Raw genomic sequence first — 17,319 nt, forward strand, 5'->3', positions numbered from 1 at the left:
TACAATACTGGCATGTTCATGTTGACCACATTTGTAGCTCAAGTCTAGGTAATATCAAGGAGGAACTAGCTCATACCATGGAGTAGGTCCATCCATTGTAATACTGTAGGTTGAATTGCAAATGGAAATGTGAGCACTGCGACCTTCTTGAGGCAAAATTCAGGAAAGTGAGTGAGGTGTGAGTCACGAATTGGGGTCAATGGTTTTTGTGAATCACGGATGTCAGTCAAAGATTTAAGGACAGTGGTAGGATACATGTATGTATGTGTGTGTGTGCCATTGGTGCCATGGAGATTGTCATGTTGATGGTACTGTACATAATTACATGTATTTAGCGGCTTTTAGCCCACAGTGTATGTGAACATGAACATGCTGACCTTCATACATGAAACTCATAGACCACCAGCAGAAATACATTTACATGGATACGTAACAATAACATTGACAACAATTTCTGTATTTTAATCATTTATCTTGTTACTAGGTTTATTTTTAATCATATGAAAGGCTTAAAAATATCCATTTGAAAATATTGCACTTGTATTTTACATTTACATGTACCAGACCAACATTTGTCTATTTTTTTAAGTGGCACAATTTGTTTCTCAAGAGATGTACATGTACATTAACATGCACATGTATTGAGATGATTGAGATTGAGATCATGATTTAGATCTCGGTTTTGTTCAAGCGATTTTTAGTGAATCACATTAAAAAAACAAATCTTTTTCAGCGTTTCTTGTTTAACGTTTTGAAACACATTTATTTTTACTACAAACGAAAAATCGCTTGAACGCAACAGTGTTCTAAACTAAACGTCTTTGAAAACCGCATTTCTAGGGTGAAAAAAGTCACTTGAACGCACCCTTAGAACACCCAGATTTCCTAGAAACCTGTCTTATGTTACATGTAATAAATATCATCTTATCTGTATTAGTATCCCTAAACATTGTGTTGGTGAGGAAGCTTAAAACAAAGGAGAGTAAATTGAAGGGAATTTCCCCCGAGACATACGCAAGTACAGTACGTGTACAGTGTACGTCTACAGTGTACATGTATGCACACATGGAAATACTACTAGTCTATATTAAAAGGGATACTAATTATGGCATGTCTCTACTTTTATCATGATGGGAAAGGGCCATTCGATTCGGGTGTGACCCAAATCAAGACAAACTGTTGTTTGAATACACACACTACATACATGTACATGTACATTTACATTGTACATGTACATGTACCCCATGTCATGTAGCATTTTCTTGTATTGTGTAAAACAAGATTTTACTTTTTCATTTATTTAGCCCCCAGGTTTGCAAAAAGGTGCAAATATTCAAATTTTCAATGTCAATGAATGAATGAAATACACAGGCGTACTGCACATGTACATATGTACTGTATACTTGTATTATGTGCATGGTACTTGCTACTTGGTAGTTTGTGTTTAATAGATACATGTACTGTAGGCCTACATGTACCAGTAACGCATCATCATCATTATGACACTGTAGGCCAGTGTCATGGTCATCCAAACTCTCTTCACAAATTATTGAAGTAGACCTACAATGTACATGTAGCTTCTTGCAGGCATGTTAATCTGTAATTTGAATGGTACACATGAACATACATACAGTATTAGTTTAATACAGTATCTACAACTACTGCAAGCCTGTGAAGCTGGTGTACGTAGTGGACATGCAGTAGCCTTTGCAGGCCAAGCGATAGTTTGTGTAGTTACAATTCATTTTAATTAGGCCACCAATGTCATGGACATATACATGTACATGTATCTGTGTACTCTGGACAAGTCTGGAGCAGTAGAGGTAGGCAGCTGGCAGCAGTGTAAATATGATACACTGTTTGTTGACACTGTCACATATACATGTACATACAGTTATTACTGGTAGCCCTGTGTTCTGTGCTAACACAGGAAGGTCATGGGAGAGATGAGTTAGCTTACAGTATATGCAATGACTGTATCATTTTGATAATAATGATTCATGAAAAATGATTACAACCTGCTCATGTAAGTAAGTAATATGATTAAAAACAATGTGAGCTGCAAAGATTCACTGTATTTAATGATAGTTCAGATTTTTAATAATAGATAAACATACAATGTAGACTGTAGAGTATGTTAAACTTAATGTATGTGAATGTGTATTTTGTGTAACAATAACAAAATCAAATTAAAAAAAAGTATAATTCATACAAATGCCCAAATGCAGGCCTGTAGTACAGTACATACATATGTACATGTAGTTAAAGATAATTTACTTCTAATCTTTGAAAAAAAATTGAAATATTTGATAATTTTCTCTTTTGTTGAAAGAATCGTTGGTAGTAAAAAAAAAAATTAAAAAAATGGTACAAAACATGTAATACGTTTTTAATATGAACATGTTTTACATATATACAATTTTATACATTTACATACATGCCAACTGTTCAGATTAAAGAGGAACATTCCTCTTTTTGGGAGAAGATAATTATCATTTTAATGCAGGTGTTCCTCTTCCTGTACAAATTTGTCTGTAGTATTGAATAGGAGAGTTAGGATTGTTCCTCTTTTTTTTGAAAATAGCATAATTTGTACAGATTTCTGATTTTCAAATGTTGGCATGTATGCATTTACTGTACATGTGCATAATTGAAACTTTTCCTGAGAGGCCCTGTACAAATTAAAGATTAATGATACAGAGGAAATTGAACAAAGTTTAACTATATCAAGGTTTTTGGTTTGCCTTTTTGTGTTTGATATTTTTACCCCATGATTATAAACATAAAAAAGAGATATTTGATCAGAGTATACAAAATAATACGAGCCCTTTCAAATCGATTACCTATACATGAATATTCATAGTCTGTTACATAACATTCACTCTTTATCAGTAATCTATAATTTGTACAGGGCCTCTCAGGAAAAGTTTTAATAATGAGAGAGCTACTGTACATACCGTATGTTAAGTACCTTTTATGCTACCCAAAACATGATGTGTTTCACTAAATATCACCATTATGAAGATCTTTATCTTGTTTTTTTGCAGCTGAAGCAGGGAGGGGACGTCTGTCTCTCAAGCTAAAGATTCATACCAGTACACCCAATCTACTAGAGAAGCAACCTGAAATCAACAATGGACCCAGTCAGGAAAGGGAACAGTTGTAAGTTCCAAGTTTGGAACCCCCTCTTTTTTTAAAGCAAGAAATGGGGCCAGTGTCGCATTAGGCTCAATCGTAGTAATAGCGATGTATAGTGTGTATGTACTGAAAATTGACCCACCTACCACATTTAAGATTTTTCCAAAAATCGACTTATTAATGTCTTGTAGTTTATGTCCCCAGAGCTTAGGTCACGAAAATATCTCCTAACATTTTTTGGCAAATAATATAGGCTATGTTTAATACGCATCATTAACTTTACACCTAATTATCTCAAAACTGGGTCATCCCATTGTTTATAAAGTCCAATTAGGTTTTTGTTCATATTTCTGGATATAATTTATCAATTTTAATGTGTGACCCCTTAATTTAAAGCTTACTTAATGTAGATTCATATAATACTTAAAAACAGGAATAAAAATTTTGACCAACTGGACTCATTTCGTGGTGACAGGCCCCAAATGGTGAATTTTGGGAACTGTTCAAGATGATAAGCCACTTCTGAGATTGTACTTGTATTTGTAATATAAATGACCCTTCAATCCACAGATCGTTTACACATGGAGAAGTAATGGAGGCTGCTTCATGAATACCGTACCGTTTGTTTGCCCTCTTGAAAAGAATTTTTCCACCTGTGCATCATGGAATGTACCTGTACATGTAAATGAATAATGATCAAATAATTTTCCTGAACACTTATCCAGCAGTGTTCTTGATTGGTTTTACTGTTATGTACACAAGTCTTTCATCTGCCCAGGGAATTGATAGAGAAGGAGTGGAAACTCTTGTAATTTATTCACAAGTCGTTGTGAAGTCAATAATCATTCATTATTTGATTTAAAGATAAACTTGAGTTCTGGTAAAAAAAGAAAATGAATTCTCACAGAATCAAACGAAACTTACACTGAATGTTCAAGATTACAAATAAATATTATTTGCCAAATAATTTTGGTTGAAAATGTATATTGGCTGAGTAATGAGCATAGAAAGCTAAGGAAATCAAGGTAACTAGCCCCGACACCATTTGTGTAGTTTCATATACATCTTTCTGTGTACAGTGCTTGTTACTTTACAAAGACTGGGCCAAATTTATTATGATTTTGGTGACTCCAGAACCTTGCAGTACACACCAATACTTACATGCTACATGATCAACTTTTTTCTGATCCATTCCACACCCTTTTTTTCATAATGCAATCGCATGACCAGAACTCGACTTTATCTTTAAAGGTACACATATGTACATGTATACTCTGTTGTTTTCTATGAAGATCAAAGGATAACTAGGATTTTTTTTGTTTTGTTCCAATTTTACAGAAATTCGATGAGATCAAGAAGCATGGAATCAATTGGAAAGTTGAGCATCTCCCCTGATGAGGTAAGTTAGTATTACTAACAAAAAGAAGAAATGGTGTTTGTCTGTATGTCTTTTATAGTCTACAGTTATGTAAAAAAAAACGGTCACGACTGATTCTGTCCGTGCCCCCACTGGCATTGAGATTCCCTTTCTGTACTTCTAAACTTGGCAATTTTATTTTTCTGTCTCTTCTTTTTCCTGTTACTTATTCTTTCATAGTTTCTCTACACTTTCGACTGAAAGTTTCACCTCTCTTTAGGACGTATTGTTGTAAGGTTTGATACATACATACATGTATATACATTTATTTCTATCTCTCTGTCAGTTTTTGTGAGGAAGTAATTTACACTTATTGAGGATAAAGTTATTAATTAGGGAGCAGTTCCATCCAGCACTTAACTTTATCCGAAGTGGCAATGTTAAAACTATCTTGAAAATAAGACACATTTACAATACAGAATTTGATATTGAAACAATTCATATATATATTTGTACATGTACTGTATGTTACTGAAGAAAAACTCCATGCAAAATGATTATATACATGTACATGTAGTAATGTGTCTTATCAGAAGGAAAGATAAATTGCATTTTCGATATCATACAATATAAATGAGGCAAGGTGAAAAAGAACTTCAAGTCAATGAGTCACAAATGACATGTACATGTACATCTTAGTGTGGAATAAAGAATTGAGTATTTAACAGAAATGGGTGTAAAGTAAAAATGAAGAAAAAAAAGAAAAAAGTTTGATGCAAGCTTTCTGACAAATTGTGAACTGCAATGCTCATCATCTTGTGAGGAATTATGCACAAGTTTGCTGTGATTCCCCATAGAGGATATTCAAGATGGCATATCTATTATCCCTGCTTGATGTTTGGTAAATCCAATCAAATATTCATTGCAGAGAGTGATTATTCAGTTGTCAGGCAAGAAGTGAAAAGGGAAATGGTATAGCAAAAAAAGGATGGGCTGTGCCAATGATACATGTAGATAGTCAAACAGAAAATTAGAATTGTTGGATTCTCTGTGGCCATAAAGATCAACAATTTCTTTTGATCTCTTTTTTCTTCATATACTGTACATGTACTTGAATATTCTTTCGTAATGTTAAAAACACACTCTTTCAGAAATGGATTAATTGAAATATTGCTTTTTTTCTGAGGCATCATTGAACATTCAACAGATTACATGTAGGCCTACATGTGATGTACATGTGTAACCCAATCAATTTGTTTGTAGATTGAAAGACTGAAGTGTCCTCTCTCTTTCCCCTCTCTCTCTTCCCCTCTCTCTACCCCTCTCTCTACCCCTCTCTCTTCCCCTATCTCTTCCACTCTCTCTTCCCCCTCTCTCTTCCCCTCTCTCTTCCCCTCTCTCTTCCCCTCTCTCTTCCCCCTCTCTCTCTCTCTCTCTCTCTCTCCCCTCTTCCCCCCCCCTCTCTCCCCTCTCTCTCTCCCTCTATCTTTCCCTTCTCCCCTTATCCATCTTTCCCTCCCTCCTCTCTCTCTTCTCCCTCTCTCTCTTCTCCCTCTCTCTTCCCCCTCTCTCTCTCTCCCCCCCCCCCCTCTTCCCCCTCTCCCCTTATCTGTCTTCCCTCCCTCCTGTCTCTCTCTGCTTCCCCTTTCCCGATCCCTCCTCTCTCTCTCTCTCTCTCTCTCTCTCTCTTTCTCTCTCTTCTTCCCCTTTCCCTTTCTTGATCCCTCTCCTCCTTTACAATGCTACCCCATCCCTTTCCTTCATCCCCAGTGTAAACACATTTCAAATGGAGAAGGGTATGATGAATCATGCATACCCCAGTAACTAGTGTGACCAAACATCTGGATGAGCAATGCATTGAACCTCCACTTATTCATTCATTGCTTGTGGGGGCCCATCGGCCGGCCATTCAGTATTTGGGGCAGGGTCACTTTTGTCACATCCCGGGGCCATTCTACCCGAATGTACGTGCATTCATCCTCCCCTTTCCTTATGGTCAATGCCGATCACTGCATGCTTCGTGTATCTCATTCCGAGCAAAAAAATGAATTTGCAATCGGCTCGTGTACATGTACATGTATGTATGGGGATGTGTGTGCACACTTGCACGCAACCATGCATGCATTGATGCCCTTGCATTCTCCCCTAACTAATTGTGGGTGGAGGTTGATAAATATTACAGGGAACTCATTTTGCCGAGGGGCGCATGGCAATTTTCTATCAGGTCTAATGTGTTGGATGGCTGTTGCATGTTGGGTATTAGGGTATCCCGTTTTAAAGGGGTGATTCATAAGGATAGGGGTGATTGATGACAAACTCACTTTACGATACGTTGTACATGTAGTTGAATTTATACTGCTAAACGTGGAAAGACTATGATGAAACTTGAAAGAGGGATGTCGGAACATTATTTGTGTGGATATTTGTATTACCGGTACAGATTAAATTTACGATGCACATGAATTTGGAAGAAGTTAACAATAGTGAGAAATTATATTATGTTGGCCACCATCAGTTTATTGATGATGAGATATTATTTTTTTATTATATTTAACATGAAATTCTCACTTGAGTCACTTTTGTAAATGCAAAAATGTGCAATTCTTTTCCGCCTCACTGGAAATACTGATACATGTACTGCATGACAATAGACCAGTTCACGGTTAGAACCTTACTGCAATGACCCCGAATATCCACAGATCTTTAACACAAGAAGAGGTCCCACTTTGTACATTTTGAAAAAATCACTCCTACAGCGATCGAGGTGCTTTATAAATAGCCTTTGTTCCCCCTTTTCAAAGAATACTTCCACCTGTGTGCAACGGAGTGCACTGAATGTGCATGAATGAATAATGTTACATAACTTTCATGAGCACGTATCCAGTATTTCGTCTCCGTGTATTTCAAAATTTGTTCTGCAATGACCTTTATCTGCTCATGCTCAGACTGCAACCGTGAACTGGCTTATAGGCTTACATGTACATGTAATATGCAGAGGTGTTTTATTTGGGAATTCCTAAATCAAAGTTGAGGTACCGTGTATTATACAGTGTTTAAAGTAATGCTTGCATTTCCATAATTCTATTAAACGAATCCGTTCCACTGGCTGTCTGCCCTAACAACAAAGAAGACAAAAGACTTCATGCATAGCTGATCGTCAACGAAACAGAGTTTGTTGTTTGTTGCTACGGCAGGCAGCCAGTGGAAATGAAATGAATTATGTAAATGCAAGCATTACTTTAAATAAACAGATCTTTGTTATTCCTGGCTCTTTTTTCCTGATTGATGTGGCATATGAAAGGGCAGAAAATGAACTTTCTGGAAATATGATTTTTCTCTTTGAAATTCAGATGCCGTTCGCCAAATAAATTTTTGGTACCCTGTTTTCAAATTGTTTTATATCACTCATGCGTGAAATATGCATCACATGAATTGCATCAAATGAAGAAGAGGATCTAAACTCTACAAATATATATAATTTATTAATTATAATTGTGCTTAAGTTATGACAAAACACCGATAATTCTCGGTTTCATTTTTCCTGAGACGCACTGTACATGTATAACATGTGTGTCTCATTACCTGGGTCCTGAGGAATATGATACTGAACAAGAACATGTCGCTGACATGAATAATGAGAAATTTAATGATTCAACTTCCTCAATTGAATGTAAAAAGTTTTGTTCTTTTTCTTTTCACCACATAAATGAGGAAATGCCCATTGTTATTGAAGTACATGCTCTTGTAAATCAAAACTAAAACCATCTATAATTGATAAATGTAACTGTACATCGTAGTTTTGACCTTGTTAGCTCTCAGTCACAGAGCTGCATGTAGAACATATTTCCATAATTCTGGTGTTTTATAACTTAATACTTATTTTGTTTATCTTTATGTGAGAAAATATTGGATGATTGGATGATCACTTGTTCAATGTGATTATGACAGTGATAAATTATTTCAAAATATCAATTTCTTTGATATAGCTTGCAAATTTGTCTAGCTCATTATTTAATTGTTTTAGACTATTAAGGATTGCTGGTTATTTCTTCCTGGAACAGACATGCATATCATCTGTTCAGAACCAGAGCGGCTTTTGTAAACGCATACAGTTGCATAGTCTTTATAAAGAGAGTTAATTGACTCCCCACTCAAAACAGATGATACTGTGATAATTGGGACTTCCGTTTCCATGATGGAACAAGGCCCTGTTTCATAAAACTTATTATCAATAACAAGTTACAATATTGGTTATAAACTACTAAAATTGTGGCATTTGATTGGCTGATGGCAAATTTGCCATAGAAATGTAGCATTTGTTACTGATAATAAGTTTTATGAAAAAGGGCCCTAGAACAACCAATCAAAAGTACATCTTAAATTCTTGAGATTACACGGATTATCTTTGCTTTTGATACTGCACAGATTACAGTTATATTATTCAGATTATATTAACAAATGCAACATTCTCATATAATTTACAATATTAAAGTGCCTTTTTTATTTAGCAGATGTTTCTACATTTATTGATAAATCAAGTATAAAAAATTCAAATAACAATAATAGTATATAATAATATTGATTTACATAAAGAGTGACAACTTAAATATACACACATAAAAATGCATATATATATATATATATATATATATATATATCAAATTGAAATCTTGAAAGTCTGAAGGTAAGTAAAATATAATCAAGATAAATGCAGAGGCCACTTTGAGTGGATAGCAGCCGGGAAGAGGGGGGGGGGGGGGGGGGGGGGGGGGGGGGGGGGGTACAAAATTGTAAATCACTAATTTGTCTTAAGTTAAAGACAATTTCAAACATGATAAGAGCATTCATAAGGGCCAATTGTAGCACTCGCATATTTTTGTCTTCTTCTCAGTCCCAAAATATTACCTCTTGCCATTCATGTACATGTACAGTTTATTTTGGGCAGCTCAATGTGCCACGAGTGAACAGAGCTTGAATATTTCACTGTTTCTCCCATTGTGCAGACGTACGAGTTCACATCGGCAGACTTGGAAGATATGGGAGAGATTGGAAGGGGCGCCTTTGGTTCAGTCAATAAGATGTGGCATAAACAGAGTCAGAGTATCATGGCAGTCAAGGTAAGAAAGTAACAGTTCAATTGGTGAGAAAAGAAGGTCAGGGAGGGGGTATTCCCCAGATGTTTCATGAACTGTGCAGAATCATTTCTTCTTAATTTTATTTCATAGTAACATATGCCATTAGTAAACAGCATTATAGATCTCAGAAGACCGTGTCCTCCCTGATCTTAATTATTTAAAAAAATAAGAAAGCTAAAGATCATTTTTCACCGTCACCAGTTACATGTATACTATACTCCTCAACAACCTTGTCAAGCTACTACATTTCCTTTCAAGATTTACACCCCCAAAATCATGGAAACAAAATGGTTTTGATTTTACAATGGTTGAAGATGTGTGCAGTTTGCAATTTACATCTCATTCTTAGTTCCCTCTACATACATACAAATGCTAATGGATGTTCTTCCACATGCAGATATCATGTTCCAGTCTATGACTATTTTGGAAAAGACACCAGTTTTCTAAGGGCATTATTCATTCTTAACTCACTAAGAATGAAGTTCAATCAACTTGCAGTTCACAATGTCTAATATTCATGCAACTCAAAGAGTATGCTGCAATTTGTAGTCTGTATAAATCAGTACTTCTACATAAATGTAGCATTAAAGAGCTTCCAGATGCTGAGTGAGATGCTACCTGTAATAAGATCTAGGGGAATTGTTTTTGCACCTAAATTTATTTTCCTCCAGTGAAATTTGTATGACCATTCTTGCAAGGTTTTTTTAACTGCTGTAGTAAAAAAAAATGAAAGAAAAAAAAATGAAAATAAAATCAATTTCACCTCAATTTTGCAAACAAGATGTAATGCCAGTGTGTGCCATTTTAACTCAACTGTAAAGTAATACAAAAGTTGTCAGAAAACTGATTTACCAAGTCCTTGCCTACATGTGTACATGTATCCCTTCTTTCCAGTGTGAATTTGAATACATTAATTCCCCATCTACAATGTAATCTTTGCCAGCCACTTTGTATTCCTGGGCAGCATTTCACAAAACCATCTTACATGTAAGTGCAATTTCACCAACATCCCATTTTAAATATGTGCATTAAGTTTCTCATGAGATGCAATGGGATGTCGGTGAACTTATCCTCATTACTGTTTCATAAATCACTGCCCTGATTTCTCTTCATTGCCTATCCTCACACACTGTGTTTCCGTTCACATTTGGCAGAGGATACGTTCAACCGTAGATGAGAAGGATCAGAAGCAGCTCCTCATGGATCTCGATGTGGTGAAGCGAAGTGCAAACTGTGTCTACATCATCAAATTCTTTGGTGCTCTCTTCAAAGAGGTATGCAGTCGTTCTGCAGCGCATGATAATTGACATCCATTTAGTCATATTTGTCATAAAAAATTGATGCTTGCATATATAATTAGCGATACACAGGGTTGTTATGAATATTCTTTGATTTTGATCCTTAGAGTCGCTCATTTTGCATGATTTTGGTCTCATTTAAAAAATGAGTTTCTCTGACAGCAGATTAGGTAGATATTCTTCAATCCCCATAGAAATTTACCTTGAAGTTTGAGACGTTTTAAATGTTTGTCCTGTTTCTCCGCGACTCACTATGCGTTATTCTAATTGGAAAAGTCCAAACTATTTATGTCCCATTAATTACTGACCACACCTAAGATTTATGTATGTTCATGTATCAGTTTCTGATCACTTGCTTCTACCGGTTGTTGTTTTGCCCTGGCTACTGCAGCTTGGATGGGATCAAATATGAATTTAAATGACACATTTCAGGTTAATTTGTGTTCAAAACTTGTTATTACTTGGTTCGTGTAGTATGGGACACCAATTTGGTCTGGCAATGCTTTCCCAATTACCTGTCAATTTTGCCATATATCTTCTCTCTTCCCCCTCCCCTACTTGCTTTCTGCTGCCTCCATCTTACATAACCCCCCTTTCTCTCTATCTAAATAAAATACCTGATGACATTGTCTTTACACAGGGGGATTGCTGGATTTGTATGGAGCTGATGGATTCCTCTCTAGATAAATTCTACAGATTTGTGCACGAGGTCCAGAACACCTATATACCAGAAAACATCATGGGCAAAGTTGCTTATGCGGTAAGATCATGTTATGTCTATTTCTAAGGACTCATTAATGTACATGATTTTGGTATTAGTACATGTAGTTATGAAAGTGAAATATAAAGTATCATCCTGTCCAACTGTAGGATAAGAACCTCAATAATGACAACAACAGACAGTTTGTTACTACTGCTCTGATTTGAGAGGGGTTACAAAAGGTTACAAAAGTTGATAAGTGGAAATAAAAGCTAAGGTATTTATATATATGGTAGCCAGGACATGTACTGTATGTAGGAATTATAAGCTGTTGTAAGTTGCCCTTGTCTTCCACCTTCAAAAAGAAGCATTTTTGCAGCTCTTTTTAGAATTATGAGAAACTTGATTTGACTTTCCAACTGCCAACTAACGAAAAAGAACAAATATGAATTAAAATGGTTTAGTTTTAGCAATTACAGTCTGTATATTTAGAGTCTAATATTGGACATATACATGTTTGTAGGAATTATTAGCTGTTGTAAATAGCCCTGGTCTCCACCTTAAAAAAGCAGCCCTTTTGTAGCTCTTTTTAGAATTATGAGAAACTTGATTTGACTTTCCAACTCCAACTAACGGAACAAACAAAAATATGACGACAATTACAGTCTGTATTAAGTCTGTATATTAAAGCCTGTCTGCACTAGTTTGGCCAGGGTGGATTAAACCTCCCTGCAAGGTCACTGACAGGTGGTTATCTCATCAAATCAGCTCTCAATTAACATAAGAAAAAGGGGATTATGGGGGACCAACAGGCACATATTAGGCATTGTTTGTTATATAGAAGGCGCAATTAGCAATAAGTAGTGCAGTGGGGCTTTGAGAAGTCTATCTGGGAATTTAATTTTCTGTTTTTCAGTGTTTATGAGGAAGTTTGGTTCTTCAACACACACAGAATGGTAGAGTCTGGAATGTTCCCCTTGGTATGCTGATCAAAAGGCAGAAAACATTCAACTTTGATACTGTGGTTTAAATATCAAGGCATGGAGCCAAGGGGTATTTTCATGCAGCATTGAGCAATACTCTCATATTATATCTTGTGACAATGTTTGCTGCAGTTTATTCACTGCTGTTCACTGCTGAAGATCCTGAAATCATACATAATGTCCAAGAAATCTGAAATGCTTTTATTTTTTATGAAGAGATGACTCTAAATTTATATATTTGTATTAATTAATTGTTTTATCTATTAATTTACTTTTTATTTTTTTTTATTTTATTTTTATTTCCCCCCACCAATTCATTTCTTCTTCTTCTTCTTCTTCTTCTTCTTCTTCTTCTTCTTCTTCTTCTTCTTCTTCTTCTTCTTCTTCTTCTTCTTCTTCTTCTTCCTCTTCTTCTTCTTCTTCTTCTTCTTTTTTTTTTTTTGGGGGGGGGGCAGATGTGTCATGACATTTTTTATGAAGAGCTAAGCCTATGATTCCTACATCAGGGTCTATCTCCATATATCTCAAAACAACAACAACAACATTATTTCTTGATTTTGATCCATATATGGACAGGAGATGTATGTATTTTATGTGAAATCATCACATATAATGTACTGCAATGTATGTACACAAGTTCTTAATCATTTTCTTTTTAATTTTGTTCCACAGACAGTAAAAGCTCTCAATTACCTCAAGGAAACACTGAAAATCATTCACAGAGGTAAGTTTTTTTTTCCTTCCTATCTCAGGTTAACATCAAGAAGAAATTTTCATAGCAAATAAATATATTCTAGAGTTCTGATCATTTGTAATGATCAACTTCTCTCAAAGTCCAATCAGTTCCTGCCGGAGATATATCAAGAATTTGGTGGAAAGAAAGCAATAGCTGAGTAATAGACTACAGAATTTTAGAGCATATTTTATTGCTTGGGACTGCCATGATACACCCTTGCTCATGCATGCATGTTCCTGTTATTGTTTTACATTGTAACCCCTAATTTATTTTTTATTTTTGAGAAGATTGTGATAAATGAATCTTGCACAATTTTTAGAAACAAATCTATTACCTAAAAATAAAATTTGAATAAATAGTAGTATTATAAATATGATACTTACATGTAAAAAAAAGCAAGCAACTCTCTAACCCAGAGATGTCAAGATTGATTATTCTGGGAATGCCCGATAAATTTTTTGGCAAAATTTAGTTTCTAGGAATTTATTTGTAGTACATATAAAAGTGTGTACAGCACTGCATAGAAATTAAAAGATATGAAGGGGATGGCACCCATTAAGAAATGAATTGATAATTCCCTTTCCCTGTCTAATGTAACATTCTTTTTTGTGTGTGTTATAGATGTGAAACCTTCAAATATCCTGTTAGACAGGGGAGGCAACATCAAACTGTGTGACTTTGGTATCAGCGGTCAACTCGTAGACTCAATAGCAAGAACAATGGATGCTGGTTGCAAACCTTACATGGCTGTAAGTATGTGGTGCTAATGGGAGGGGTTGTGGTGGTGGGGGTGGTATTTATGGTAGTGGTAGTTATGATGGTGTTTAGGATGGTAGACATGGGAGGCAACATCAAACTGTGTGACTTTGGTATCAGCAGTCAACTTGTAGACTCAATAGCAAGAACAATGGATGCTGGTTGCAAACCCTACATGACTGTGAGTATGTGGTACTAATGGGAGGGGTTGTGGTGGTGGAGGTGGTAGTTATGGTAGTGGTAGTTATGATGGTGTTCAGGATGGTGGATAAGGGGAGGCAACATGAAACTGTGTGACTTTGGTGACAGTGGGCAGCTTATAGCAAATACAATGGATGCTGGTTGCAAACCTTACATGGCTGTGAGTATGTGGTGACATTAGGAGAAGCATTGATGTAGTCTCTACAGCTTCATCATTGAAGGTTTATTGTTGTAGAGAGGACTAGGGGAAATGTTTTTTTTTATAATTTGATGTTGATAATGACGCTGATGTTGATGATGATGTTGATGATGATGTTGATGTTGATGATGATGTTGATGATGTTGATGGTTTCTTGTATACCACAGGCTTCTGCCTCTTCTAGGTGCTCATGGCACTTTTTTCTAAAACTGTGTCTCCTAGAATTTAACTTTTAAAGTGAGTTTTTTAATAAAGACAGATGGTGGCGAGATATTTGCCTCATCAACTATTTTTCCTGGCATTATTTGTCAAAGATATTAAGGTTGGGGTTGTAATTGAGTTTGATGTTATTGTTTGATCTAGGATCGAAGTTAGGAATTTGGTTAGTGCAAGATACTGACCATTGAGCCATTGCCGCTGGAGTGTGCATTCTAAAACCAAACAAGGACCATCATATTGAATCATATGATTGTTGTTAAACTATGATATGATATATAACTGTGATTTTATTCTGTTTGCTTTCCAGCCTGAGAGGATAGATCCCTTCCAGTCCAGACCTGGCTATGATATCAGATCAGATGTATGGAGTCTGGGAATCACAATGGTATGTGTCTAACTACACACTATGAACATGACTGACAAAGAAAGCAGACAAAATATACAGTTCCTCAGGTAGACAAAGGAACGTCCCTTCACTCCTATCGTGTAAAAATGTGTAGAACAGGTGTCACATGCATATTCACCTGTTCTACACATTTTTACATAATAGCAGTGAAGGGATGTTCCTTTGTCTACCTGAGGAACTGTTTTGTCCGCTTTCTTTGTCCGTCATATTCATAGTGACATTATACTACTATCCAACTCCTTGCAACAGTGACAATATATTTCTTGACTCATCTTGATTCAAGATGATTCTCTCTGTGGCACTCCTTGTCTATTGGGCTATGTAGCATTCCTCCTGACAAGATCCAAGTTTCTTACATGTACAGTATTTGTGATTCAGGTACAATTAATTTTGTTTAAAGTCCCACTGCACTACTTATAGCTGCTTGCGCCCTCTATATACCAAACAATGCCTAATCGGTGCCTGTTGGTCCCCCATAATCCCCTTTTTCTTATGTTACTTGAGAGCTGATTTGATGAGATAACCACCTGTCAGTGACCTTGCAGGGAGGTCTAATCCCTCCTGGCCAACTAGTGCCACCTTTCAACATTCTTTTAAATTGTTATTTATTCACATTCTATTGTCGTTTAAAATTATATATATATATATATATATAATTATATTGAATTGTATTTTAATATATGTCTGTCTTTAACATTTGATCAGCTTTTACAAATTTTAATTCGATACTTGATTTCAATATTGTAGTTTTAAAAGTTTTTAAATGTCAATTTAATCAGTAATTTAAGTGGTATGTAAATCTGTTCAATTCATTAGGTTTATTTAACCTCAAGTACTCAGCATTGAATTCAATTGTATTTTTGTATCTCCCCTTTGCCATTATTTAGTACGAGGTAGCGACAGGAGAATTCCCGTACCCCAAATGGAACAGCGTTTTTGAGCAGCTCTCTCAGGTGGTCAAAGGTGACCCGCCAAGGTTGAAACACAACGACAAGTACTCCTACTCAGAAGACTTTATATCCTTTGTCAATAAATGGTGAGAAAACTAATTTACTTGTATGTGATTAACCTGTTGAATACAGAGTCTTAGATAACTTGGGCTAGAGTCTATGGAGAATGTGTGTTATACCAATGGGGTTAACACAATCTATAAGAAGGCAATAGTCCCATGGATAGGATGTCACGCTGTCGGTCCCTTATTTGGTAACATACAAGCTTATGTTCCCAAGCATTATAGATTCTATATATATATTAAAAGAAAACAACAACACCTCCTACCAACAACTACAGAAGCATACCATAACCCACTAAATGCTAAGCTTGAGATCATGTGGGAAATAGAGACTTTGGAGATGTGTCATACTAAAATTGGATAGTACACAATAAGTTAATCTTATAAGCCAGTTCGTAGAAACGGTCTACACACGGGCAGATAAAGGTTATTTGTGCAAAAATGTAAAAACCCACTAAGTCCAATATTGGATACATGCCCATGAAAACTATTCATTTATGCACCAACGGTACACTCTGTGACAAGAAAGGGTATTCATGAAGCACTCCCGTGAATTTGGCAGTGATTATTCTAAAATGCACAAAGTAGGACTTCTCCATGTTTGAATATTTGTACCATGTACACTGTACTAACTATGAACTAGTATATTTGTTTTAACAAGTTCAAAATGACATTGACTCGCACTCCCTGTGCTTCTGCATAGGTGAACAACGGCACATTATTTGCCCATCATTCTGGTTCATTCTAAACCATCAGTATAGAGTTCTGCCATGTAGCAGGAACTGTATTGGGTCTTGCGCAACAATATCTTACAGGTATTATTTAGGGGATTCCCCAGTTTGATTCTGTATTGAAGAAAGTTTGTTAGTGTAGAAGGGAATTTCAATCTATCTGAAGTCATGCACACACACACACACACAAAACACAACAAAGGTAATATTTGTTTTTCTCCTTTCAAATGATACACCTCCTAACAGTGCTATTTTACAGACACCCAACCAAAAACTAATCAAAGGCTTCTGAAAACAAGTGCATCTTCAACAAAACTTTATAGACAGCACCAGATAGGGCTTCCTTATGATAAACAGAAGCTATAGAGGTAAAGAAAGCCATTCAATTTGATAGAATGAGGTCTTTTACAACTGATCCTCCTCCGAGTATGATTAAAGTTTTAGAATT

At 35.8% G+C, this 17,319-nt stretch overlaps 1 protein-coding gene across 1 annotated transcript in view; it reads left to right on the top strand.

Moving 5' to 3' along the window:
- LOC589763 (dual specificity mitogen-activated protein kinase kinase 4) overlaps positions 1-17,319 on the top strand; it is a 29,415-nt gene that overhangs the window by 5,561 nt on the left and 6,535 nt on the right. The window contains exons 2-10 of the mRNA XM_789397.5: positions 3,048-3,162; positions 4,477-4,537; positions 9,499-9,612; positions 10,785-10,904; positions 11,569-11,688; positions 13,284-13,335; positions 13,969-14,096; positions 15,030-15,107; positions 16,016-16,164. Of these exons, the coding sequence (XP_794490.3) occupies positions 3,048-3,162; positions 4,477-4,537; positions 9,499-9,612; positions 10,785-10,904; positions 11,569-11,688; positions 13,284-13,335; positions 13,969-14,096; positions 15,030-15,107; positions 16,016-16,164 (937 nt within the window). The remainder of the gene's footprint in view (positions 1-3,047; positions 3,163-4,476; positions 4,538-9,498; positions 9,613-10,784; positions 10,905-11,568; positions 11,689-13,283; positions 13,336-13,968; positions 14,097-15,029; positions 15,108-16,015; positions 16,165-17,319) is intronic.

This window comes from Strongylocentrotus purpuratus, unplaced genomic scaffold (assembly GCF_000002235.5).
Source record: "Strongylocentrotus purpuratus isolate Spur 01 unplaced genomic scaffold, Spur_5.0 spur5_contig_837, whole genome shotgun sequence".
In the NCBI taxonomy this organism is placed as follows: Eukaryota; Metazoa; Echinodermata; class Echinoidea; order Camarodonta; family Strongylocentrotidae; genus Strongylocentrotus; species Strongylocentrotus purpuratus.